Source organism: Sparus aurata, chromosome 3 (assembly GCF_900880675.1).
Source record: "Sparus aurata chromosome 3, fSpaAur1.1, whole genome shotgun sequence".
Classification (NCBI taxonomy): Eukaryota; Metazoa; Chordata; class Actinopteri; order Spariformes; family Sparidae; genus Sparus; species Sparus aurata.
In genome coordinates this window covers 22,841,263-22,869,004 of record NC_044189.1, presented here as the reverse complement: position 1 = coordinate 22,869,004, position 27,742 = coordinate 22,841,263, and the positions used below count along the sequence as shown (strand labels likewise).

Below are 27,742 nucleotides of genomic sequence, written 5' to 3'. Positions count from 1 at the left end.
TTTATACTGAAACATCCCTTGCTGCTGTTGTTGCAGTTTATTTCAAGGTTGTTGAAATGGAATTACCTTCCACATAATTGGATACAGCCCTTGCCTTAAAATGGTAACCTACACACATTTTGTAAACTCGGTTTTTTAATAGAACATCCCCTGACAACTAATACATCCCAGAACCTGGACGCAAAACAAATCCGCAAATGTTTTTAAACTAGGCGGTGTTATAATAGTATGAAGCATGACTTTTCCTTTTTATAGCCTCAAATGATGTAGAAACCAATTATAATGGATACATAACAAATTTGACAGCATGTCCAGAATTTATGACTGAGGAAAGGTGGTCTGTTTGTCCCATCACATGTCAATAATCTCAGTGGAGGAGAGCCCTGTCAGTGCTGTCATTTTCATTTGACTCCTTAACAAGGCATATGCATGGTTAGCCTGCCAGACAGCCATGAACAAAACAAATTATGTGGGCTGGCTTTGCGAGTTAGGCTACATTTGCCCAGTAGCATCGACGTACTGTGTTGTTGCCCAGTAAGCACATCTATTAGAGCAACTGGGATCAAGTGACAGCCTTGACGGTGGCCAAGGAGGGTGATGAGAACATTTTTCATTTTCATTGCCATCACATTTTCTTTCAGCTAGACATTGATTGGAAACAATGAATCTTCTGGTTACATGACAAAAATTGTGAGGCTGAGGCTTATTCTATTCCATATTTCATTACACAGGTCTCATTTAAATACGATATTGCTGCTACTGGCTCCCTCCTCAGAGATAAAGGTGGATAAGTGGTTCCCTTTCTGCTGCAAAATAAGTGACATACACAAACATATTTAGTTTGATGATGTTATTGGAGACTTCCCTTACGTACAGATATGTAATTCCATCTCATTACCGTCAAGGCTTTTGCAAGCCTAAGGATAAGTTACTGACATTGTAAACATACAGTACGCTACAAAGCAACAGGTTGGTGGTTATAGTTGTGGCTCATGTAATGCGACTTCCTCCTCGATCTGTCATATATCTATAGTATATGGGAATTGGGGTGGATTTTTACTGATTCAATAAAGTATATCAGGTCATATTGTTTTGTTGTCAGCAAAAAGTAAATGGGATTTCCCACATGTTTTTCAGCCTCTTATCGACACTCATTCTATATTGATTTGTTTGTTATTTCTTTTTCTCTCTGGCTATCTCTCTTTATGACTCCTATAGTTTCCTGTTTCTTCAACTTTACCACTCCTTCTGGGGTGCTGCTGTCTCCCAACTACCCCCAGGAGTACGGCAACAATATGCATTGTGTGTGGCTGATCATCTCCAACCCCGAGAGCAGAATCAATCTGGCCTTCAACGATCTCAGCATGGAGAAACAGTTTGACTTCCTCTCCATCAAGGATGGGGGAAAGGTAGTGTTAAAATACAAGCTGTTGTCCTTGATTGCTTTGAAGCTCTTTGCACAACTTTACCTATTGACCTGCCTATCAGTCATTGTGCGTGTCAGTAGGAGAAGCAGCCTCTACAATTAAACCTACAAACTACAAACCTCCTGTCAGCCTCATTGAACTTGATAGTCATTTTATCTGTCTACTTTCCTGTAGGAGATGTTTACTCTCCGGCTTGTTTCTTTTTTTTAGTTCATGATACCTTTAGTCTCGTCAGAAAATCCGTATCTGTTTCTTGTCAGGCGGAGTCACCTATCCTGGGTACCTTTTCTGGTGATGTACTGCCTCCCTCTATAACAACCAGTGCCCATGTGGCTCGACTAGAGTTCTTGACTGACCACACCTACACAGACAGAGGCTTTAACATCACATTTACAAGTAAGTATTGAATGTTACTCCAATGGAGATAAAAGGAAGTCTTTAAAGCTTATCACAAAGGCCTACCCTGACTGGATATTGTGTCTTCTAGTTTGTTTGTGCATGTGTACATGTGTTTATCTGTGTGTGGGTGTGCATGCAAGTGGCCTCATGAATCATTCGCTATATCTTTGCGCCCTGTCTCCCGCACCGCATAAACGCTTACGCCCATCAGAACACAGTCCTTACAGTGGCACAGTCACACAGAGAAATGACAAAAACCCTGTCTTTATTGTCTAAAAAGAGAATTTACATCTAAATAAAACCCAACTGTAGTTGCAGCATCCTCACCTGACAGATAAATTACGGCAGTGCTCATTATGTTCTATTCTGGGTAGCTGCTGACTTCAGAGGAAATTCCAGATGGGTTTTATACTCTGACGCAGTACACTTTGGCTGCATACTGGTAAACCCATTTCATGGATATACTGTACCATGAGGCTTTGGCAGCAGGATTTTTGCATCCATCGCATATGTGATGCTGTGTAATGAGCCTGATCTTTGTATTCTTCCACACCTCAAAATGAATATCTCTGTACAGTGTCCAACCCTAACCCTATAAAGCCACAAAGCTGGCCCATATATATTAGCTGCAGTGACTCACTTTAACACAAGCAATAACATGTAATTTTTTTTTACTTGTTTAGTATGTTTCCTTATCTAGTCTAGTTTGTAGCTCTCGCCCCTAGTTCGTAGACATTCCTCTACTTGAGAGAATGTAGTAGAAATGACATTAATGGACGGTCTCATCTAAACCCGTCTGTGTGTTGAGTTATGGTCAGGGACACTACTATCAGCAACACAAACATATTTTTGACTTCTGGTTAACTTCCAGTCTATATAAGGCTCTACTCTGTAGTAGGTACCTCCACCAAGGAGATTATGTTGTCACTCCTGTCAGATTGCTTTTTTTTATTGGTTGGTTCAGGTATTTTAAATGGCTGGTATCTATGAGTGAGTACAAAAGTGGACTGTTGGGCCTCAGTTGAGGTATGCACTCTACAGAAAGCCATGCTAGTGTTTCATGAGCCAGTATATTCCTAAATTAGGTTTGTGCGACTCATCAACACTGCCCTCTTTCTGTCTGCAAAATGATTTGCACTGAGCATAGTTATTGTACTGTAACTGGTGGAAAAACTATATTGAATCATAAAACAGTAGTTTACCTCACTTAGCCACTGATCTACAATGTAAGGCAAAATGATCCAGTGAAAGATATCGCTAGTAAGCCTCGGTTCAGGCTGTTCAGAATTCCCAGTGCCCATCCCTTAGTAGTAATTTTTGTAGATGTGTATTATTATTGTCATTTCTGTAGACAGGCCTAATAACAAATGTGTTTGCAGTGGCTCCACTTTGTACCTGCTGTGTAGTTGAGTCATGCCTTTTGACAATTTTATCACACAAATTTACTCACCATTTTTTGTGACTTTCAAACCAGACTACTATAACAGCTGGCACCTAAAATGAAAATGTCCTGATTCTACATAGTTCTCAAGACTGTTTCTGCGGCAGCTAGAATATAACATATTTCAGCTTACCCATAATGCCTTTGAGCCCTGATTCTAGCTAATTTGCAGACATGCCATCAGTCCAGCCCAGGTGCCTCTGTGAAGCTGCAATGTGGACAACACATGGCAACTAATGCATTAATTAGCAAGTTAGATGAATAAATAAATAACCAATGCAGCGTGGTGAATGAATGTCAGGAGCAGTTAATTGAAGATGACGGTTAGTTCCTGAGAACAGTGTCATCCAACTGCAGTGTTTTTTAAGGGGGTTGCGGGGCAGAGCGGACAACTTCCATCATTCATGTTAATTAAGGACATGCCAAACTGTATTGAGGGGATTTTTGGCACATTAATAACTAAGATGATCGTGATGGATGAGGTGTGGCTGGTGCTCTGTTTAGGTCCGATGGATACAGAAGAGGGATTTATCAACACCTACATGTGTCACCAACCCGCATGTGTGTACAAGAGTGAGTGCAAGAGTGTAAGTGAGAGAGATATGGGCGCAGGTGATGTATTTGTTTACACTGCTTGTTACAGGGTTATGCCTCTTGTGTGACTTTGTTTTATATGTGGCCTTTCTAACTGGCTCCTGCTTGAAGTTTCATTGAGAAACCAGATAGATAAAGTTTTCAGGATGTGTGAAAACAATTATCCCTGTTTGTTTACTCAACCTATCGTTCAGCGGCGTCATCTGGCGCTGATGATCTGCATACGGTGTGGTTTCCCACCCTCTGGAATCACTGCAGCAGGGAGAATCAATGTGACTCACTAAGTGAAACAAATTTCTTCTCGTTAAATGCTGGCATTGCTAAACGCTGACATTAGGTTGGGAAAAGTTTGTCAAGAAACTTGGGTAATTATTTTAGTAGCTCCGTGGAAGTTAGAATCTTTGCACAGACAATGTGACGTGTGACAAGGATTTATGAAAGAATTATGGGTCTTTTTTCAACAAGATGGCACTTTGTTTCCTCATTTCCTTTAAGACGCAAAGAAAAGGTTTTCTTCCTTTTTTTTAAGGATTACATTTTGTGATTTTATGTAACGTGACTTAGTGAACAATATCACTTCACTCCGGTTTCTTCTCCTTCACTAACCATACCTCCTCTCTGCAATTTCAATAGCATTTCGCCACAATGAGTGCCCAGATCCGGGAGTGCCAGTAAATGGGAAGCGATTTGGTGAGAGCCTTCAGCTGGGCAGTTCCATCTCATTCCTGTGTGAGGAGGGCTTTGTTAAGACCCACGGCTCGCAAACCATCTCTTGCATTCTCAAGGATGGCAACGTGGTGTGGGATAACGCAGTTCCCCGCTGTGAAGGTGTGTATAATGAAGTAGTTCTACTTCATGTCAGACGACTCTCTGTTATCCAAACTGTCTTAGCTAAAACCTCCGACAAATGTTGTTTTCATCAGCTGGCAGGAGGTGAAGCCTCTTGCTGGGGACACATATGGGTGCATGAATTATCTTTTCAACAAAATTGGTGGGATTTCTTTATGATTCTTATCCAATATCACACAGTAGGCAGGTATGTTTGGGCTGGCACAGCTAGCTGTGGATCAGAAAAATCCAGATATCACCAGAGTAAATATGCAGAGGGTTTAAGTCATTAGAAGAAAGGTGTGCATATCCCACCCCTTCTCAAAGCATTTGTTCCACGGTCTAATACCTTATTCACAACTGCTATAAACAGATGAAATGGGAGTATGTTTGTTTTAACACTCACTCTAGCTAGTAAATTCAGTATAACTGCATCGCACGATTGTAAAGACACAGCCAAGTACTGAACAGATTGGTGTTTATTAAAGGGAAGACCAGAAATCTATCTAATCAATATTGTCATGAATGTAAATGTCAGGGATCACTAAGATCTGAATAAAGATTGCTTGTGATTACAGTAAAGTTTAGTTTTTTCTAAGCATCTTATGCTGCAGACTCGCTGTGCTTACACAAAGACTGCTGAACCATTCCTTTACCCCCTTCAACTCAATATTCAATAAACGTAATTCCATCCAACCAGCAAAGGCCAAAATAGCTGACAATGCTAAGATAAAGCCAATTAAGTTGTTAACCAGCTGTGGTTCTTTGACACCAGCAGAGTGTCACATCACGCTCAGACCTGGCTTAGTACTCTAAGGAGCCTCACCGGGTTCACTATTCATGAAACGCAAAGGAGAAGCCATTATTAAAACATGTCACTTCCCCCTGTGTGCCACAGCAGCTTTGTATTCCTCTGAGACCATCTATCATACCCCTGCGTTTGTAGCGTAATGCGTTTTATAGATGTCCTTCAGTATGCTGAGTTGGCTGATTAAATCATTCCACTTCAAAGGGAGCGAGGAGCTGGCACTGTAACTAAGCCCTCAACTGTGCCTGTGTGTTCTGGTTAAGGATAGGCAGTTAAAGAGATACACAGCAAAGTGAGCAGTAACAAAGCTGAGGGTATGGGACAGGGGTTGATGTGCGCGAGTGTGTCCTGTGCTAGCGATCAAAGATGTTCCATTTTCTCAGTTTGATGGAGATGACGGCAGAACCTTTATAGGAGGGGTTTGATGACAGATATAAAGACAATAGCAGAGACGAGTCCACATGCACATCATTGTGTAACACATGACACAGACACATGTGCAATAACAGGTGTGTTGCTAGGAGAAATGGTTAACCTTGAAGTGAGCTGTCACCAATTTACATTAGTTAGATCCCGGCAGTAAAAGAAATGGGATGAGCCCTGGCTGATGCATGAGATCATCTCTGGATATTGTCATACATCAGCTGGGAAAGACATGCATAATTCAGTCCCTATCTGTCCGCTCTGTCTCACCATCTTCTCACTCCCTCCGTTAGCCCCATGTGGAGGGGATCTGAAGGCTCCCAGTGGGATCATCCTCTCCCCTGGCTGGCCAGAACTCTATAAGGAGGCCCTTAACTGTGAATGGATCATTGAGGCTCCTCCAGGCTACCCCATCAAGATCATCTTCGACAAGTGAGTCACCCAGATGGCTGTTGAATCGCTGTTTTTTTTCTCTTTTTTCCTCAAAGCAAGCTCAGATTTTTCAGGCTTTTACCTTGTCACAATTTCCACATGTGCTCAAATGTATCTCTCTGCTTTCTATCACCGTTTATAATCTCTTCCTGCCACTCCTCTCTGGTGTTAATGCAGTAGATCTAAAGCACATCAACATGAAGCCCCTACTAAGCTAATGCTATGTTTTATTTAGCAATGCTCATCTGTGCTCATTTGATCCTTTCATTTGATACCCTCATCCTGTACATGCAGAGATATCCTTACAGTTCATACACGCAGCTGCACACAAAGAAGCTGAACTAGACCGGCAAGTTTGTTGAACGTACATGCATATGTTAGTGGAGATGCTCCATCAAGGGGAACCAGAGAGATGGGGGAGCAGGTAATTTGTTCTGATGTTTGAGAGAACGAACATACAGTTGTAGGATCAAATACTACATTAGAGTTTCACTGAGGCTCATACTTGTGAGCCCATCTCACCCCCGTCTCTGCCACAATGGCACGGCATGCAAAATGGATACAACATAAATGTTTGTTGCTCTTTAATTTTTATGTTACATCAATAAAACATCACAAACCGCCGCTTCATTTAGATGACACGGTTCTGAAACCATTTATTCATGGCTTTGAAGATGAAGTGGCTCTGGCAACAAAGACAGAAACACACAGATAGCACGTGCGCGTGCACAAACACAAAAACATGCGCGACAGATGCACACACCAAAGCACGCCGTTTTCTAAAACTCACCATCTGAAAATCTGAAGTGATACAACTTTGCTGTGTTTTCCTCCTTTTTTCAAAAATGTTGGTTGAAAGCATAACCTTCAGAACGGACCAAAATCTCCCCAATAATGTCAACATCTTACACTTGATATCCATCCGAATGAGCTTCATTTAAGCAGCAGTATTCTTTCTATTCAGTTTGCATAGAATCCAATTTTTTGCATATCAATTTAGACCAGATGTCTAAAACTGTAGAACAATCTTTGGGAAACTTTACGCTTCCTTTTAGTTGGTCTGATTTTTAGCTGATCCCGTACATATTTGTTTTTTGAAGTAAGGCACGTGTAGATTTTGACACAGTGCCCCTCTCTCTAAGACAGGTAGTGTTATAGAACCTGCACTGAATCTCTTACCGATTCAGTTCATTTTTAGATGAAGTAGTGCTTATTCCCAGAAAAAATTCCGAAGAATACAAATTACATAATACAAGTAACATGTGCCCTCAAGGCAGTTTTCAGTTTGTCTGGTTGGTAATCCAGCCTTGCATCAGCCATTCTGTGAACCCAACCTGAGATGTATCCATGAGACTCAGAGAAGATAACAAAGCACATATTTTACACTTACACTTTTATGTGAGGACTTAAAGTTTTCATCTGTTTTTCACCAGCACGTCTTATTTTGTCTCTTTTTTTGTAAAGCATAAAAATCCTTCATCCTATTTATTGCTGTATTCTCAGGTTCCGCACAGAGGTCAACTATGATGTGCTTGAGGTTCGCGACGGACGTTTTCCCTCGTCACCTCTAATTGGTAGTTACCAGGGCACCCAGGTTCCCCAGTTCCTCATCAGCACCTCCAACTTCCTGTTTCTTCTCTTCTCTACTGACAAGAGCCACTCTGACATCGGCTTCCGCATACGTTACGAAAGTAAGAGCTTAATGCCTGTGAGCAGTCAAATGTCACACGAGGATACAGCATAGGTGCACTGTAGAGGAAGGCATCATTCACCAATGCTTCACAGAGCCTAATAAAAATGAATGCATCGCAATACAAATGGAAAAAGTCAAGAGACAACAGCCATGAGCCTTGTTCACTGGACTTGTGAGAGCCTTTCAGTCTCAGTTGTATATAAAATCTCTGCAGGCATCTCAATTTCAGCATGAAGACATTCTTATTAGAACACCTATAATTAGAAAGTAAATGGGCTGAGATTATTCTGTCAGATATCCCTGCCTTGACACACATTCTCACTCTTCAATCCATAGATACTGTCAGACACACACACGCACACATCTCCCACACAACAGTCTTCACTCATGCAGCCCTCATCCTTGTTTCTACCTGTGTGGCTCACACTGGTAACCTGTTGTGCGTTCTCTGTGGTAAATCTCAGCAAAGCTTCAATAATTCACTACGAGCACTGCTTAGGCAGAAAGGTTGCAAGATGGAGCAGAAGAAGGTGCAACTTTGGTTTATTGGTTCAATCATGTTGAAAAAGCATGTTAAAGTAAATGATTTATCAGGATTGCTATGAGAAAACAAACCACCTTTCAACATTTCTTGACCTCTGCTTTACCTATTAAAAACAGGATATAATTTTAAATACACTGCAAATAGGGATTTACACTATATGTGTCATTTTGTCTTTGATCATGTATGTTTTTTGTCCTTTTCCAGCCCTGCAGTTACAGTCTGATCACTGCGTGGATCCTGGCATACCTGTCAACGGACAGCGGCATGGCAATGACTTCTATGTGGGAGCTTTGGTGACATTTAGCTGTGAGGCGGGGTATACCCTTAGTGACACAGAGCCATTAGAATGTGAACCCAATTTTCAGTGGAGCCGCCCCTTGCCTAGCTGTGATGGTACGTTCCATAATATTGACCTAGAAATGAATAGTCCCCTGCCAGATTTCTTCCTCCTCATAAATGGGATTAAAGCTAAATTCATTGTTGCATGTTGCTCCAGACGAAACACGAGAAATCGTTTTGAGCACTTTCCTTCATATTGCATCACATTTAGAATACTATATGTTCCTGAATTATTATAAAATCCATACAAGATAATATTTCTTTCAACGACTTTTATTTTAGACTTTAAAAGTTTCTGCCTCATTTCATCATAAATGTTTTATATGTACGGGGGTGACATTACCCTTTGATGTTTGCCTGTTCTCTCATCTGTAAATGCTTTTATATTTAAGGGCAGTATTGATTTTTGCCCACTCTGTAATGATATTGATGATACCACTCTGTCCTTTTTATGCTATCTTGAAGGGCACCTTTTGTAAAATGCATTTTACGACATTGTAAATGCACAGACAGGTTTTGCTATTTTTGGGGGAAATTTTATTTCCGTCTTCATCAACTTTGTTATGCCTTCTCTGATTTTGCCTCTTCACTCTCCTCTCAATTCCCTAATGTCGCCAGCATTGTGTGGAGGCTACATCCAGGGCAACTTTGGCACCATCCTGTCACCTGGCTTCCCAGACTTTTACCCGCACAACCTGAACTGCACATGGATAATCGAGACCTCCCATGGCAAAGGTTAGCAGAGAAATTCAGCGTCAACACATGCAGCAGTCAAATTCAATTTCCCTTACAATGTCATTTCCACCCACTGAGTGGCCTTTTTATTTTGCCGAACAAGCTCTCCCTGTTAGTCTGGAGCGCTGAGAGGCTGGCCTAGGGCTACAGCGCCATGGGAAGACTCTCCACTCATGTCACCTTTGGTAGAGCGCTTACATTAAATTGACACAGTCTTATTTGCGTATGCTCTCTTAGCACGGTTGTAATATATTTCGTAGGTAGTATGGGAGGAAAACAAAGAATTGATTCAGCAGGGATTATGAGACTTAGAATACTGTGTTTCACATTAACACAAAGACTTTGGCTTGCTTCCACTGAATATAAGATATTGCCATGTGATTTTTTTTTTTTATCTGTTGCAATTTCCATATTGCAGGGATATATGTTTTCTCTAATAATCTGAATCAACTGCTATATTTATGTATTTCTTCTTTGCCTAATGATAATTAGGGGCCAGGCACATTTTTTTTACATGTTTGTATGTATATATGGACTAAACAAACCTGCCATTTCAATGTAGAAGTTTCAAGAAAAGCTTAAAAACATGATTAACATGATTAATTCAAGGCACAGGCATATTGTGCACTTTGCACTGAAACAGGAAGCTGAAACAAAAACGTGTTTTTGTTCTCCGTGTATAAAACTGTGGCAGAAATGTACAGATATATTGTCCTCAATAAAATGTCTACTTTGTGCTTTGACGTGGTGGTTGTCCTGAGAGGCCTTAGAGCCCTTCACACATGGCATGCTTTATGTTTAGAGGCTCCATGGTGTCCGGAGCTACAGAGAAGATGGGTCTTGGAAAAATTCCAGACTCCCCTGATAATGGGAGGGACTTGACCTAGAGTAACACACATTGTCTGCCTCCTGTCTGGTGCTGTGATGATTCAGTGTGACGTAGGACATACTGTTTAAAGCTGAGTGACTCTGATGGTACTTGGCTGGTATGAATGCCTCCGTGTATATAGCAGCATATATCAAGTAAGGGACAGTTGAGCTTAACAAGTTTTATAATGTAATCAGTCAAGATTGTCTAGAAGTACAATTTTATTGGCAAATAAACTTTGATACAAAATAACGTATATTGGTGAAGAGAGCTTTCTACGACATGAACGATGGGAAATCCCATGATTAAACCTAATTTACTTATGCAACAGCAAAAAGACGTAACAGCAGCTCATTTTAGTTATGGCTCCTTCTTCTTCTCATTTAGGTGTCCAGTTTACCTTCCATACCTTCCATCTTGAAAGCCCTCATGACCATTTGTTGGTAACAGAGAATGGCAGCTTCTCTCAACCCCTGTGGAGACTGACGGGCTCCACACTGCCACCACCTCTAAGTGCAGGCCTTTTTGGAAACTACACAGCTCAGATACGCTTCCTCTCTGACTTCTCTGTTTCCTATGAGGGATTCAACATAACCTTCTCAGGTAAGAATGGATTATGTCATTCAAACTACTACTAAAAAAAAGGATGGCTGAGAGTGCTGCTCATAGTACTGAGTCAGACTAATAATTCTGCGGAGACTGAGAGCGACAGGTCGGGAAAATAAATGAAAGGTTACACATTTAAGCACTTACGGTTCGTGTTGAGAGTGGACGCCTCAGGCTCCTGAGTATGGATCAGAGACTTGCCGTGACCTTTTAATAACAAGAGTCTGTTTCGATGGGTTATTGACACAAACTGCCATGCCTAGTTAGAAGGCCACCTTAGGCAAGAAACGAATAATAATTTAAGTATGTGGCCTAGAAATATATAATTACAACCACTTGAGAGTTATTTATGAAATGGTTGACATCAAGAGAATTGATTAATTTTAAATGAATCAATTAGGATAGAGCACAGATGGCCCCCCTACCTAGTGAGAGCATCATTTCACCTCATTTGGCTGTCACAGATTTCAATTGATTTGAACACCGAAACATAGTTTAAAGAAAGTAAAAAACAACAGTTTGAAGCACCAAATGCCGCCTTTGACAAAGCATGTTTAGCTTTGCCAGAGGATTTAAAACAAAAGCTTGAATGTTAGCTGTATCACGTGGATGCACACAATGTTTTCTGAATTTGAATGAATGACATTAAGCATCATGTTGTTTAGAAGTGATCTTGGACTTTGAGGACATTTGATTAATTTAACCATGGTTTATCTTCCTGTTTATCTGTGGAAAAAAGACATGTCAACCTTTTAAGGCATGGCAGATTCTTAATCAGTTCAATTTTTACTTTCTCACATCCAAGCATCATAAGACATGGCACTGGACTGGGATGAAAAAAAGAATAATACATCTCTAAATACCTCTTTTTCTGGTCCTCTCTCTGTTTACCAGAGTATGATTTGGAGCCATGTGAGGATCCTGGAATCCCACCCTACAGTACCAGGAAAGGCCTTCAATATGGAGTAGGCGATGCCCTCATCTTCTCCTGTTTTCCGGGTTACCGACTGGAGGGTCCGGCGAAGGTGATCTGCTTAGGGGGCAGGAGGCGGGTGTGGAGCTCCCCTCTGCCAAGGTGTGTTGGTAGGTGGTCACAAGCTTTATTTTGGCTTTTGTCACTCCCCCACCACCCCACTTCCAATGCCATGTTACAACATTAGCCTTTCCACACACACCTACTCATTAAGAAGAACTGTCAGTCACATTGGAAAACCGAGGCAGCTCTCCGAATTTTAATCCCTCCATCCGCCCACGTTTTGTCTCTACATTGGACAGTTTCCCAGAAACAGCCTTTTTGACTGTCCAAATTATATAGAGCAGCAGCCCTAATGAGGATGACATTAAAAAGCTGAAATATGTTAATTATTGATGTTGCTCATTGTTAATGCCCGGGAAACATGACGAGTAAAACTGCAAAGATTTAGGTTAGTGTGGTGATTCTATGACGCACCAACCCTTGAGAGCTGCATTAGCGTGTTGATATGAAAACACATGTATCCTATATAATAGTCCTAATGATGAAAAACCCAGACCATGACAATAATTTATCCTTACTGTGGCTCTTTTCAGTATTTCCAAGGAACTATATTTGCATGTGGGAAAAAAAAAATGTGAATTGCACATTTTTATCACTTAACGATTTTGACACACTGTTGGAAACTAGTAATTATAGTTTGATGAATACAATCTGGTGAAGTCACATTTATTTTCTTTTTCTACACCAATAAATACTACCTGATTGCTTGTTTTGAGTGTTAAGGCATATGTGTAGCAGCCGTAGCATCAAGTGATTTCCTTATAAAACCTTATTAACATTAACCTGACAGCCTCGTTTGCTCCTGTTCTCACTGCGTATTTATCCGTGGAAATAAAAGTGCTAGTTTTTAGTTTCTTGGATGTTTTTTGCCTCTAGATGAAGCCGCATCTTTAAAGGTTGACAGTGATGACACATTTTGTTATTTTCCACACCTCTGGCAATCGTACTCAGCCTTATTTTAAAAGAAGTGATACTTCTCCGTAAACCTTGCAGACATCCCCATCGCCTCATCTCATCTTACCTCACTGCATTTGTGAGGTAAAAATTCAGGTTACTTTAGTGGTCATTTGAATTCTGGCAGCTTTTTTTTTCTAAAAAAAAAAAAACTCGGTCCCCTTTTTTACTTTTTCCCTGACATGATTCAGAAAAGGGCATTTTCAAATGGAGCTGAAATGACTGTTAATCATATTCAGATTGCATTGCGATTATGATGATGTGCACCTCAACATTCAGGTATAGTCACTGGCCACATTCCTCTCCTCATCACCTCACCCATCTCCCTGTGCATGACAGCATGAATAAATACACTCTGAGTTTCAAGCATATAGCGATTGACATGTCCTCTGCTCTCTCCCACACCACCACTTTCTCCTTTCCTCTCTCTCTCTCTCTCTCTCTCGCTCTCTCTCTCTCTCTCTCTCTCTCTCTCTCTCTCTGTCTGTCCCTCTGCTCCCTCTCTTTTTCTCTAGCTGAATGCGGCTCATCCGTGACTGGCATGCAAGGGGTGCTGCTCTCACCCAACTACCCTGGTTACTACGGCAACAACCACGAGTGCATCTACTCCATCCAGACGCAGCCCGGCAAAGGCATCCAGCTACGAGCGCGGGACTTCAGGCTGGAGGAGGATGACGTGCTCAAAGTGAGGGGGTGGAGGGTGTCATACCCTCCCTGTGTGTGCGCGCCCCTCTTTAGCATATCTGTGTGTGCAGATCATCTTAATTCAGATGCTTCCTCCCACTCTCTCTCTGTCCCTTTCAGGTCTTTGATGGCAGCAGTAATAAGGCCCGTCTGCTGGGGGTGTTTACAGGCAGTGAGCTGCTAGACGGAACCCTGAACTCCACCTCCAGCTCAATGTGGCTGGAGTTTATCAGCAATGCGGATAACACCAGCAAAGGCTTTGAACTGCACTTCATTAGTGAGTAACAAGTGTTTGACTCAAACACACACACACACATTCAACATTTACATTTTAGTAGAGTTTGTTTTCTTGTAACTCATTTTCCAACCCCTCGCCCTGGCCACCATCTCGTAAAAATCCCATTAATGGTCATCTCTTCAATGCCCTCCTAACCCTTGTACTTAAACTCTCCCTCTCTCTCGTCAAGGTTTTGAGCTGGTGAAATGCGAGGATCCAGGTGTTCCCCAGTTTGGCTACAAGCGTGAAGACAAGGGTCACTTTGCAGGGAGCACTGTGTCGTATAGCTGTGACCCAGGCTACACCCTGAAAGGCCCAGAGGTGCTCACCTGCTTGAGGGGGGAGAGGAGAGCGTGGGACAGCCCCCTCCCACTCTGTGCCGGTGAGTCAGATGAAGTAGTTGGAGATCAAGTGCAACATTGCTGTTGGGAGCTGTTCTACTTCATTTGTCAAAATAATGTTGATTCTGCTGATCGGGTGTTGTGTCTTTCATGACATGGAAATATGTACAGGAGATATTGGCCATATATTGGCAAAAAAAAATATATATATATACTAAACACATCACTAATCACAAAAATCTATACTGTGCATCCCTAAATTAACATCATTCTGTAAAAGTTCTCAGATTTTTAGCTTAAAGCAGCTACGAAGAACTTTTTTTTTTTTTCATATTTGAAAATAAAACTAATGCAGTAAAGGGGATGTTGCCCTTTGTGATGTTGTTTTTTTGTGCTGGCATCACAGTTTCTTATTACCTTTCCTCACATTACAATGTATCACTTTTTGCTATGTTAAATTCCACTGAAATATCAGGTTGCATTATAGTAGTTTTGTGTAGTATTACGTTATATTACATGGGTTATTGCTTTAGTGTTTGGCACGCTGCTAATCCAAACGAGTTATAGTTTATTTTAGCTGAACAACAATGTCTGATCCCGTTCCTCATCCTAATGACAATGGGAATATGCAGGCGCAGGTTTCCAAAAAGCCCTGTGGTTTTAGCTCGGCTATTTTGGGACATCCATTTGGTTGCTTTCCCAGCACCACATTCATTGCATTATCTCATCGAAGATGACTGTTCCCTATTTAGCTCCACATATTCCTATTGCATCAAGGTTGCAAAGTCCCCCTTTTCACACAAAATAAGACTCTCCTCACATCACTAACACAGCAAGCATACAATATAGGCAGTTTTTTAAACCCTGGATGTATGAGATGGTGAGACTTTCAGATATTTTTGTGTGGAGTTCACTGCAGTTCACTTATCACTTGTTACAAGTTGACACAAACATAGTAGTGCAACAATTTTGAAATGAATAATGTGTTACATACATACACACACATACCGCTTATATGGTGTCATGATAACAAACCCAAAGCAGTTTACGGGATCTTCTCTTGGGCGACATTTTGAGTGCGTCTCACACACCAGCCAGGAGCTCAGTGAGGAAAAAAACAGGCAGGATGGTGTTCTTTGGCATCAGCCAAGGTGATCAGAATAATATTGCTAGGCTGCCGTTTTAACCCAAAGTGACAGGTAATTTCACGTCTAGGTACAAAGCACGTTCAGCATACTGTATATCTCTGAACACGTTTGTCCTCCCATGCCCCGTTTACTGCAGATGATAGCCTAACAGCCAGAGTGAATTTGGGAGGCACTGCTTCCATTTGTAATGGTGCGATTATGTTCTAGCAGCGGGGACACACTGAACACAGATGAGATGGGTATGGCGAGCAGAGGGAGGAAGAAGAATGAAATGGAGTTGAATACAGTAGGGAGGGTTCATATTATCAAAGTCACTAAAGACAAAAGTTGCAAAGTTGAATGCCTGAGCTGCTCCGTATTTTATCAACACTTGATATGACTGTGCATAACCAATGTGTATAATCATAAATAAATCCTTGTCCTTGTTTTATAACTAACCACATTCATGCTTATTAATGTCTAACTGGCTGAGAATGATTATAGATGGTCATCCACATGCATGCTTTTTGTAGAAAGGGAAATTTAAACTACCTCAAGGAGAGAGGGAGACAAAAAGAGAGGCAGAACCTGAGTTGATTTTAAGAAAGATGTATATGGAGACATAGGGTTCTATCTTGCACTAAGCGCAATTGACTTTGTACACTGGCGCTTGTGTAATTCCTATTTTGCATTCGGCGCACATTGGAATTTTCCCTCCACAGACGCGCGTCCTTAAATTAGGGAATGACTTTGCGCTCCCGGGGGCGGTTCAGCGAAAAGAGGAGGCGTGTTCCGGCGCAAACGTTCACTGGTGCTATTTTGCCATTTCAGAAAACACTTGCGCCACAGACCAGGAAAAACCTAGTCTAAAGTCAGTGGCGCTTATTCAGATGCTATTTTAAGGGCGCATGCTTGGCCATAATGTAGCGTGTGCTCAACGTGCATACACATTGCTTCTCTCAGCCATAAGGAAGCAGTTCCCGTTTTTGCAAACCATACAAAAAAAGTTGAAAAGATTTCAACAGAAGAACGAATCCTTTCCCCTCTGATATGCGACGCGCCCGCCGTTGCCGTGAGGGTCCGGGAGTGGCATTGCGCGATGTGCTCCTAGTAGACGGGTGGACGGAGATGGAGTTGGGGGCCGAGGAGGAGGAGGAGGAAGGGGCACAACAGGAGCAGGTGGTGCGTTTGGAGACTTGAGGCGATGCGCCTCAGAGGCCGCAGCAACATCGCCACCCGGTCAAGATGGGCATTAATACCTTGCCGCATCCCGTACAGTGCGGTCCGGTCTGACAATGCTGCCACGGCGTGTAGTGGGTCTGGATCCTCTGCACCTTGGTGTTTGCGCTGCTCCCTCATCAGCTGGCCGTTGCGCACTGCTCGGCCCGTGCGCACTGCTCCCGAGGCCTGGTGCGATGTCCTGGGGATGCCAGCCGTAGAAACAATTGTGGCAATTTCCTCCCACGCCCGTTCAATCAAAGCTAATTTGGATGGGTTTCTCCCATCCCCATACAATGCCACTTCTCGGTCTATTACAGCCCTGACGAGGACATTGGTCTCCTCGGCTGTGAACCGCTCCTGGCTTGCGCCTGGCAAATTCGCCATTATAATAGCAATGCTCCCTGGAACAAGCGCGCCTGCTTTTAAAGGGAATGTGAGATGACGTTCTGATTGGTTTGTTGCACGTTACGCCCAAACCACACCTATGACTAATGTAGCTACTTCAGACCAACCCATTTTAGATTTGCGTCGGGCGCAAGAGTCATTTATTCCGCCGGCATAATAGCAACAGTGCCTGAGATCCGCCCACAAAGCTACTTGCGCTTTGCTTTTGATACTTGCGTTTCAGATCGTTAAGATAGAGCCCTTAGACTGAAACTCTGAGAGAGTTACGCTGCCATGGCAGCACTGAGCAGTAGTTTCTGAGGTCATAAGGCTCGAGAGATTTTTTTTTTCTTACTGTGATAGATCACCATCTTCTCTTTTCACTTTTCACATGAAACAGTTTGTTTCTTCCAACAAGAAAAGTGCAACAGAGGGAAAAAGCTTGAAAAGAGACTAAAGCCTCAGCAACAATGCAAAATCATATGCTCATACATTTGCCATCTCCCTTCAAGACAGTTAAAGCAAAAATATAAATATTTTTTTTAGGGAACTAAGCATATACTTACACAAACACTATGTGTGTGTATGTGTGCATGTGTGTTGTTTTGTGCGTTTGTGCTATGGCAGCAAAAATGATCGGAGGCCAGGGCTGGTGATTATTGCAGTTTAAATGTATAATGCATGAGGGCTGTGGAGAATGTGAAGGAGGGAGACAAAGGGACAATTTATTTGCAAACATAAGGAAAGGCATGTTTGTCAAATGGAAGCTGACATAATGTTTGTAGAAAATGCGGCTCGTCCCTGTCTGATGCTCTGTTTCCAGTTCGATAAAAAGGGGCAGTATTGGTATGGGAAACCAAAGTTTTACATCACCAAAGCAAGTGTATATATTGATGAAGGTCTTCAGTTATCCAGGTCATGGTAATTCTAAGTGCTGTATTGTAGGCAACGGAAACAAGTATAGTTGCCTATGATACAGCACCTCATGTATATATATATATATGTATATATATATATATATATATATATATATATATATATATATATATATATATATATATATATATACCAACAGATGAATAATTAGGGTCTCTGTTTCCCTCTGTGTGTGTTTGCAGATTATGTTAAAGTGAAACTCTCGCCAAAAACAACCAAGGCTTTATTTGTGATTGAACATGAGTCCAACCTTCGTGTAAAAGCATAATTACGATGAAAGAGGCACTTTTAAGATTTACCGTTGTTTCGTTTTCGGGCAAGCTAATTTTCAGTGGAGTGCAGGGGCACTCGTACGCTAGATTAAAAATCCCTATTTTTTTAAAACACTAAGAAGGCTCGACACAACATGAAACTTTGCTTGTAGTATTGTCAGGGTCTCTACACATGAACACAAGCATTGAGAACATTGTTTGTGTAGGAGAGTAACAGCTCCTCAAGCCTTCCTGTTAGGTCGCACTCAGGGATTGACACTTTTTGTCTGCCGTGGCGGGGGCGCCAGAGATAAAGCTATTAACGTGAGTTGTTCAAAAACCTTCTTTTTAGTAAACTCTCTGTGTACACAAACAATGTTCTTTCACTTGAGATAAGATCCCTACTTCCTTCTAGCCAGCCACGCTCTGTTATTTTGTGTCTGTCATCTTTGTTAAATTTCAGTACAAGGCCTGATGCCGTCATCATCAGTATGATTCCTCCACTTCCCTTCCATTTGAAGGTTCCATTTTCATCTCAGGGGAAGGAAAAGAAACAAGAACACTTTTAACCCTTGTCTTGTCAACTGAGACAAAAATGTGAACAAAAACACTTCAAGTCTGATGTTGTTGGATAACTTTTTTTGGGGGGGGGGGATAAGGGTAAGGGGTTGGTAATTGAAACAGGAGTGGGGGGTTGAAAATTGCTTTTCAGTCACAGTACGTTTCCGGTGGCAATTCATTATTCATTCTCTGTTTTTGACAAAATGATTTGGCCTCTGGTTTTGCTTTATAGTTCCACTGATGTGTGTTTGTGTTGTTGTCAAGGTTTTGAGAGACTGGGCCTATGTTGGGTCTGTGTTCTGTACTCTGGGGGGGGCACCATGACTTCTACTACTGCTACTACTACCAACGTTGCAAACAAATCCCTAAGTGGATTCAGTGACAACGAACGAGTGATTCAAGAAGAGTCTTCCACTCTCTTGGTTGCCCAGTAGGTGCTTAGATTGGCTGTATGGTAAACACACACTGTATGTTTCTTTGTATGATTGATACCTCGATATATACTAAAATATCTTGCAATATCCGTCAAAATGTTGTCTTCATAAGTTTCCCAGAACTTATACATTGAATGTTGTTCAGTCAGAAGTCCATCAACTTTCAAAGGCAACAGGATGAGATCATTGGTTGGGATGGTGGATTGCTTTCGCTGAGCCAAAGAGATCCACATAGAGTATATTGAGTTGGCTGCTCTCCCTCCCATCATTCAAATTGCAAACAAGATGATGAAGCACATCACATTTGAGCATATGACTGCTATGTCAATAATTAATAATGATGAGAGGAAACTGATGTGATGCACTTTACTGGAAGTGGGACGATGCAGTTTCTGGTATGTTAAGTATGCTAACCTTGCTGTATTATTTTATTAATTTGACTTTCAGAATGCCGATGAGCTTGTACTTATTTTATTCTTGCACTTCTGTTCATTGTTCACCTCTTTAATCCTCCAATTGGTCTGTCTTCTCTCCTCCCTCCAGCTGAGTGTGGGGGCACCATCAAGGACGAGCCTTCTGGTCGTATCCTGTCTCCGGGCTACCCTGCTCCATACGAGCACAACCTGCACTGTATGTGGACTATCGAGGCTGCCCCTGGAAGCACCATCAGGTCTGAACAACACTCTCTGTTTCCTTTTTTCATGCTTTCTAGTTTTCTGATGAGATTGTTCTTTTCCAGGCTTTCTTTCAATCTACCACCTCTCAATATACTTTCAAGTTAGCCACCCTTTTTGCAGTGGTATTCATCACTTTCACGGGCTGCTGTGTAATCAATCTTCAGTGAGCTGCTTTTGGCCAATAGTTGAGTTAGTACTGGGCGAGGGGAAGTACCACCTCAGAGCCCCCAGATTTGAGACTACACCAAAGAAAGTGAAGAGTTTTCAGTTAGTTTTGGCGTCTATATGTAATGTGTTCTGGGCTTTAATTTCAGGCAAAATCAGGTAATGAATATTTGGTGATAGCTGGACAAGAACTGGACTATTTAAACTATTTAAGGTTATTCTCTTAGACTTTTCTGTAATGATTACCTCTGACAAATGTTTTACCGCACAATATTTTCTGTCCCTCATCTTCAATGGCCTGCCAGGGTCAGAGTTTTAGTGGCAGAAGGTCCACACCGTATCTCGCAGCCCTTTCTGTAGGTTCCCCAAATGTTTGTGGAACGTGTTCTTGGGCTTCCCCAGGGAATAGATTCCTGGGGGGTCTTGCTGAGAATGGTACACTCAAAGAGAAACTCCCAGGGCTCCTACCAGGTGACACAGTCATCTTGTCCCCCATATTGTGATTTTTTTCAACATCTGGGATGCAGTCCAGAGGACACTTTTACTTTTCTTTCTGACTGAAGTAATGGTAACATTGCAACTAAAAACTGTGGACATCAGCTTCCACCACATACAAAGATCTCTGCTTGCATTCATGCTTTTTATTTAAACATATATGATTGCATAATAGTAATAATGATAATAATAGTAATTGTAATAATAGTACATTCAAGTATGCAAATTTGGTTTGGGTATGTTCTCTTTACCTTACAGAGATGATAACAGAGATGTTCGTCTATTACAGCCTCCTTATTTTGCCAGTGTTACTATATTTTGCAGGAAATGCATTTGAGGCAAACAGCTAATTATTTAAAGATTGGTGCATATAATCCAAAGCCTAGCCGTTAGACCTCCTTATATATGTAAGACCAGGCTTTGTTGAATTCTTTAAATCATATTTCAGCATCGCAAGTGCTATGATGGTGTCCTTGAAGATATGGAAATCTTACTGTGGTAGTGTCAGTGTTGTTCTCTATCCATCTAGCTACTTAGGACTACAGGCTTGTTAAGTCCACTGTCTGACATAATCAGCATGCTTATGATACATTTCATGTTTCTTGCAGCATTTAAATGGATGACCATTAAGCATGGAGCAAGTTAAGTGCCTTGACTGTATTCAGAATATTAACTGTGTTTATGGACTATCATGAGACAGCAATGTAAACTAATGTAATAATCTTGTAAGCGCAGATACTCGAAGGAACTGTGCTAGTCAAGAGGAATACTGCTAAATCCATAAATATATGTGTAGATATTGGAACATGTGGAAGAGGCAGAGAACACAATTGTTGGTTTAAGTAGGACAGCTGTAATCTCTTTGCATAAATTGGATTAACTTTCAGGAAAATGACATGCTCATCATAATGGAACATTTGCATCCACACTATACTATATGTGTACATCTCAGTTGTGTTGCTCTGTACTCCACTACAATGGAATTCAAATAAGAGGACTCTTTGTCATTAATTAATTAATTTAAAAGAAATCGTAACATTTTAATATTCTATAAACATAGTTCACCATACTTGAGAGACAGCAAGTACTTTCACAATTTAATATTAACTTAATGAAAATGAAATCATATTATCGCGTGGTTTATGTCTACAGACATCAGCAGAAGTATATGGACCCCGGTATGCTTTGCCAGACTTATAGGACTGCCTGTTTTTGCTTGTTCCAGACACTAACTAACTTCAGTTTAGTCAGTGAGCAAATCTAAAGCAATGAAACATGTCCTAATACTTTCAAACTGCACTGTGTAGTTTTTTGTTCACTGCACCTTATCATTTTGTGTGATATCATACAGTTCAGTGCTGTTGTCAGGATGAATCTATTTGCAAGTACATGCTGTCCCTTAGCATGCACATCTGACATTCTCAGGTCCCTCATGATTGCTAGTTTAGGTTCATTAGTGCCTTCACTACCTCTGGGTCTCAGCCATTCCTCTGCAAGGTATGCTCCATATCCATGCCTTTGATCCTACCCACGCAATTCATCATTGAGGGGAATTTGCAATGCATTAGCCCAGGGATCCTTGTATATCAAATGATTTCGCTGAAGGTGGAACACTAATCAAACTGCACTGAGATTGTGAGAGAGACCTGGAACTGTGCTGAGTGACAGCAGACATCTGAAAAGCCACAGACTGGTTAGCCGAAAGATATTGATGGAGAGTATAGGTGGGAGGCAGAGAGTGGAATACAGACATAAGGAGATAATAACAATGTAAAAGGAATAGAGATGATAAGGGAGGCAATGAGCCATTTCACCGATGGAACATTCACTGGGTACTGCTCCGGAGATCAAAGGAGGGATGTAGGCCACATGGTACGCTGAGCAATGAAGCCACAAGTATTCATCTAAAAAATCATATTTAGTAAGAAGCATGCCCTTTAATTGGAGAGTGTGTGTGCTACAACACTGAACTGCAGCTTTGACTGTTGATACGAGCCATCAATTGACTATCACAGTGTGCAAAGAGTGGGGAGGCCACTGTAATCTGGCCCATATTTGAACTCTACAGTCTATAGTACAGTCAGTCCTTCATTAGGCCTACTGTTATTTCTATCCTATCTTTCTCGTACTTATGTTGTACTGTTATATCCTGACATAGTGAATACAAATACATTCCATTAAAGATCACATAGTGCTACGGATGATCCCATCGACATTTAAACAGAAGTTTGAAGTTCAGTCCCTCCAGAAAAACGTGATTATGCGATCGCATAATTCAATTCATAAATTGCCGTTTTCCGCGCAAAATATGCGGGGCTTGCTTTTTCGTTGCAAAAAAGTCACATACATCTCAGCAGAAAGTTGAAAAATTTTGCGTTTACTTCACACAAGAGCAGCCATTTTCCCTTGTTGCCATGGGAACGTTATGAAGTGACGTAATTACGCAACATGAACATCATCGAAAAGCTGCAAACCCCGCGATGAAGCCATGATGAAGCCCGCAAATCAGTCTCATTTGCCAACAAAAAAATCATACTAGTTTCAAAAACCTTACAGTTGTAAGTATATTAGTAGTATGTAAATGTACGGTACAGTAAGAGATTGCACTTTGTGCATTGGAAGCACTTATTTTAACACAAGATGTCTGTTTTGTATCGCTACCTCTGTAAAACAGGAAGCACACATTTTATTTTGTTTATATTTTATTTATTAATTTTTACAGAAGTTGTAGCATATTCCTTTCGTAAAGCTACAGAACTTGTTTGACTCATCAATGTTTTGTAAGTTTGAGCCATGTGTTTATTAAGGTCTGAAATAAAGCAAGCCGAGAACTTAAATATTCCCAGCACTTTCTGTGATGTCGTATGCTGCTTATCATAGGAAGTAATAAGAAATGACTCTTTACATTACGGTAGTAGCCTATTGAGAACAGGGTGTTGGGGGAATCACTTTTTTTTCTCTTTTTCATCAAACCGCAGTTTTTGCAAATTCCCACACCCCCAATTTCATTGCATAAAATTGCATAAATGTCCCGCATATTCCATTGCATTTTTTAAGAAAACGTGCCGCATGATCAAGGATTCTTTCCCCGCAATAATCACAAAAAAAACTCTGTGTTTTTCTGGAAGGACTGGAAGTTACTCAACTACTCTAAAAGTAAGAAAACAACCGGAAAACAATCCACATTGAGCACAGTTTAATCTGAGGTTAAACATAGTTTAAAAGACATTGCATTTAAAAGAGCTATTTAAAATTGTTGTAAAATGTTACTATGTAATTTAAATGTGTAAATTGATACAATCCCAACACTTGACAAGTATTTCTGGTGCCGACAAGGGGGAGATGAAACATTTCATAGACTTGTCGACTACTAGGCCCACCCCTTACAAAGATTACTGTCAAACCACATTCTCAGTGAATGTCGACAGTAACTTTTCACTTTTTTCAGAGCAACTCTGGGATTTGTATCTTGTTACAGATGAAGCCTCTTAAAACTTCCCGTTCCTACTTGTTGGGGACATATTGTCCGTGCTTGGGCCTGGAAGAGTCCCATTGGATGACATGGTGAACGTGGGGAATCGTAATGCCCCTTAGTGCAATGTGTGGAAACCAGTTGCAATGGTTTATCTATCCACCAGGCGGATCAGTGATGATGGAAACTGAAGCATTACTTCAGCGGAAATCTGCTGTTCTTACTGTCATCGGCATATAATTGATGCGTGTGAGAGCGTGTGATTCCCACACAAAACATATGTAATGATTATTAGGCTACCATATCATTACGTCATCAATATTACGCTTCAGCTTTCTGGTTTTCAACAGTTCTGCAAGAAAGTGAGTGTAATATGGCTGGGGAATTAATGATTTAACAGGCAGGAAAAAAATTAGTCTTACAGCGTCTGCTGGTACTCGGACAAACTATTATAGTGTATGCAAGAAAAAAAAATACTTTTCCAATACTTACGCTACAGTAGTTTGTCCTGTTGCTGTGCAATCATTCGATCATGTTTGTATTTTAAGCATTCGGTTTGAATATATCCTTGGGTGTGGGTGGTTGCAAGACGCATTAACTATTCCATCACACATTTTCAGCAGAAATGATTGTCTTTGCACTGTATAATTTTTCTGATATTTTTATCAACAAATCCTCAAGCAGTGGCGGATGATGAACGAGATGCAATCAGTTTATAAAAGTGTGGTCACAAACATCCTCTGCATATCTCAGGAAGTGACAGAGGCCAAACACATCATTATCATTACAGTGCACCTCTTTGTTCTCATTCAATGGGCATCCCAACAGGTCTCCCAGCCCCCCACACTCATCTGGGCGGCTGCAGGGCTGTTGAATCAACTAGAGAATGTTGTCCCACATATTGTCAGTGTGCGTCCACAGACACAAAGGGCACAGACAAATGTTTCACTTCTTTTGGTGGACTGCTTCGGGAGATGATAGGAGACAGTTGGATCGGAATGTAAAACTGTCTGCACTGTTCAGCTTAAGGAGAGATTCGATTCAAAATACGATGGTATCTTTGCTCTAAAGTAATAATAAAAAAAAGCATACTGTATGCAATTTTATAGGGTTGTTTTTTGCCTTTAAGGAGCTACATATACCACCTTTCAAATGCAATGCATCCTGTCATGCTCTATGACAGAAATAGTGCCCTCAGTCTCAATTGAATATGCACATATATTTCACTGGGTCTGGTGATGGTAAGGATTAGAAAACACAATGTGTGTCTGTGTGTGTGTTCTTTAACCTCTACTTTTATGTCACTGATTCATCTCCCAATTTCACACCTTTTCCTGCCTAAAAATACTCGTTAACTCTTCTTTCATCTGTGCGATAACACTGCTTACATGTTATTACATCATGTGCCTTGCCAGGACATGAACTGGATAAAGCTCTCTGTGACCACAGCTCGGTTAGAGTGTCACCTCCCCTGTGTTGGTCATGCTGTCTGATGTGTTTGAGCTGTTTATTCAAAGCTTGTGGTGTGGCTGTGTCTCAGTGTTGAAGGATAATCCCACTGGGAGAGTGCCACGGAGGCCACATCCACACATATTGATGATGGTAGCTTTCAGTGGGACATTTACGCACACAATCTCAATTAGCTGCGAGAAAGCAGACAGTTGGAAGCTCATGTTTTCCCTACATCTCTCTTCTTGTTCCTTCCCTCACACACACACACACACCCCTGTAAACCCCCGCATACTTACTTATTTATCATCTTCAGGCACACATACATGCACTGTGAAGACTCCCCACAGGACTTGTGATTGCAGCAAGACTATTTTGTATTCATATGAGCAAGTCTCTGCTCTCTGGTTCTCTCTGTATTTCTCTCATATGAATACAAAATAATTAAGGCAGAATAAAAAAAAGACCTGAAAAATCTTTTCCAACCCTCTGTTCTTCCATCTCATCTCCTCACGGCGATTCCTCTGACACTTGCTTGAGCTATTTTATCTCCTTAAGAAGGGGACAAGTGTAAAGGAGAGCCCTTAGGTGTAAACTTCAAAACATGGCTTGCGACGATTCCACAAAAACCACACACGGAGACCAAAATGTCCTTTTTCCGTGGTGAGACCTGCAGTAATTCTGCTTCTCTCAGCCTCCTGTTTATTCGTCCCTCATAATGGACTTTCCCAACCAGCGGTTAACATTTTTCTTCCTAGTTCCTCTGCAGTGAACAGCTCACAATGACTAGCTGTGAAACGCCTTCTTTGCGAGTGTGAAGGTGTGCACACGCACGTTTAAAAGCAGGGTGAAGAGTAAGACTAAGAAAAAAAACCACAGATGAGGATGATTGGACCATTGAAAAGAAAAGTGTAGTCTGCATGCCCTACATGTGTTCTACTAAGACAGAGAGGTTTTTAGATGCTGTTATCAATGTCTTTTGTTTCTTGATATCCAGATCTCTCTTATCCTCTGACCATCTTCTCTTTTTCACTATCTCCTTATCCCGCCCCCCAGCCTTCACTCCCAGGAAGTGACAAGGAGAGATAGGCTATTTAGATCTTGTATAAAAGGAACCAATTATCCTAACATGCAGCCCACGTCCATCCTATCCATCGGACCGCTAAGCACAAATCCCTCCATCTTTCGGAGCTTCCTCTGCTCTCCATCAACCTCTTATCCTCCCGCCATCATCCTCTTCTTCCAGCAGCCCAGCAATGATTAACGTTGGTCTTGTTTTTGTTCCCTCCCTTACCTCCTGCTTTCCGCCAGCGTACCTCTTCCTTTTCCACCCACCTCTCCATCTTCCTTTTAACACATAAATCAGGAAATGGAGCACAATGCCATTCAGTGTCTGATAGTCCTGAAGGTTGCATTAGAACGTGAAAGCCGTCAGCACACGAGCGCTGATCCAACACGTGACTGGCGCTTCATTCTGACATTGCACATGCAAATCCCCAGAACCATCTTTTATACTCACTCACATCTTCAGAGACACACACACACACACACACATGCTATATATATGTATGCACATTGATGCATGAAGGCACATGCACATACTCATATACACTTTTGTTTCACTCATGCTGGCAACTGCTGTGCAGACACCTCAGCATGTCCTGTCTAGGGTATGGAGATGTGGAGCGTAGGTAAAAGGATCATGGTACCTAAGGCTTTCATAACAGCATTTGCATAACAAGCATCCCGACTGCCTGAGGCGCTCACATGACAGGGATGGATACCTTTGCGCATAACCTTTGGTCACTGGAAGTGAAAAGGCTAGCCAGGATAGTAGTAGGAGAGAAGTTGGTTGATGCTGTAGCTATCACTTAAATTCAGATCAATTTAGTTTTTTATATTGTTTTTTTTTCCGGCGTTATTGTACTAAGGCTGGTATTAGATTGATGTGAAAAATTGTGCACATATTGGCTGTTCATCTCTGTATGAGACGTTTGAGAATGAAGACTTTTTCTATTATTTTTATTCATCCAAAGTGTCACTTCACTACCACAATCTTCAATAATTTGTTCTTATTTTTCTCATCACGACATATTCTTTTACAGCTTTGTCTGCGAAAGGATCGGCAGCTGGAGAACAGC

At 41.4% G+C, this 27,742-nt stretch overlaps 1 protein-coding gene across 1 annotated transcript in view; it reads left to right on the top strand.

Annotated features, from left to right (window-relative positions):
- The window catches only part of csmd2 (CUB and Sushi multiple domains 2), a 268,624-nt gene that overhangs the window by 164,142 nt on the left and 76,740 nt on the right, over window positions 1-27,742 (top strand). Inside the window, exons 14-26 of the mRNA XM_030411628.1 lie at window positions 1,219-1,409; window positions 1,688-1,823; window positions 4,495-4,689; window positions 6,214-6,352; window positions 7,856-8,043; window positions 8,794-8,982; window positions 9,547-9,663; window positions 10,919-11,134; window positions 12,032-12,220; window positions 13,643-13,812; window positions 13,932-14,088; window positions 14,279-14,470; window positions 19,887-20,013. Of these exons, the coding sequence (XP_030267488.1) occupies window positions 1,219-1,409; window positions 1,688-1,823; window positions 4,495-4,689; window positions 6,214-6,352; window positions 7,856-8,043; window positions 8,794-8,982; window positions 9,547-9,663; window positions 10,919-11,134; window positions 12,032-12,220; window positions 13,643-13,812; window positions 13,932-14,088; window positions 14,279-14,470; window positions 19,887-20,013 (2,206 nt within the window). The remainder of the gene's footprint in view (window positions 1-1,218; window positions 1,410-1,687; window positions 1,824-4,494; window positions 4,690-6,213; window positions 6,353-7,855; window positions 8,044-8,793; window positions 8,983-9,546; window positions 9,664-10,918; window positions 11,135-12,031; window positions 12,221-13,642; window positions 13,813-13,931; window positions 14,089-14,278; window positions 14,471-19,886; window positions 20,014-27,742) is intronic.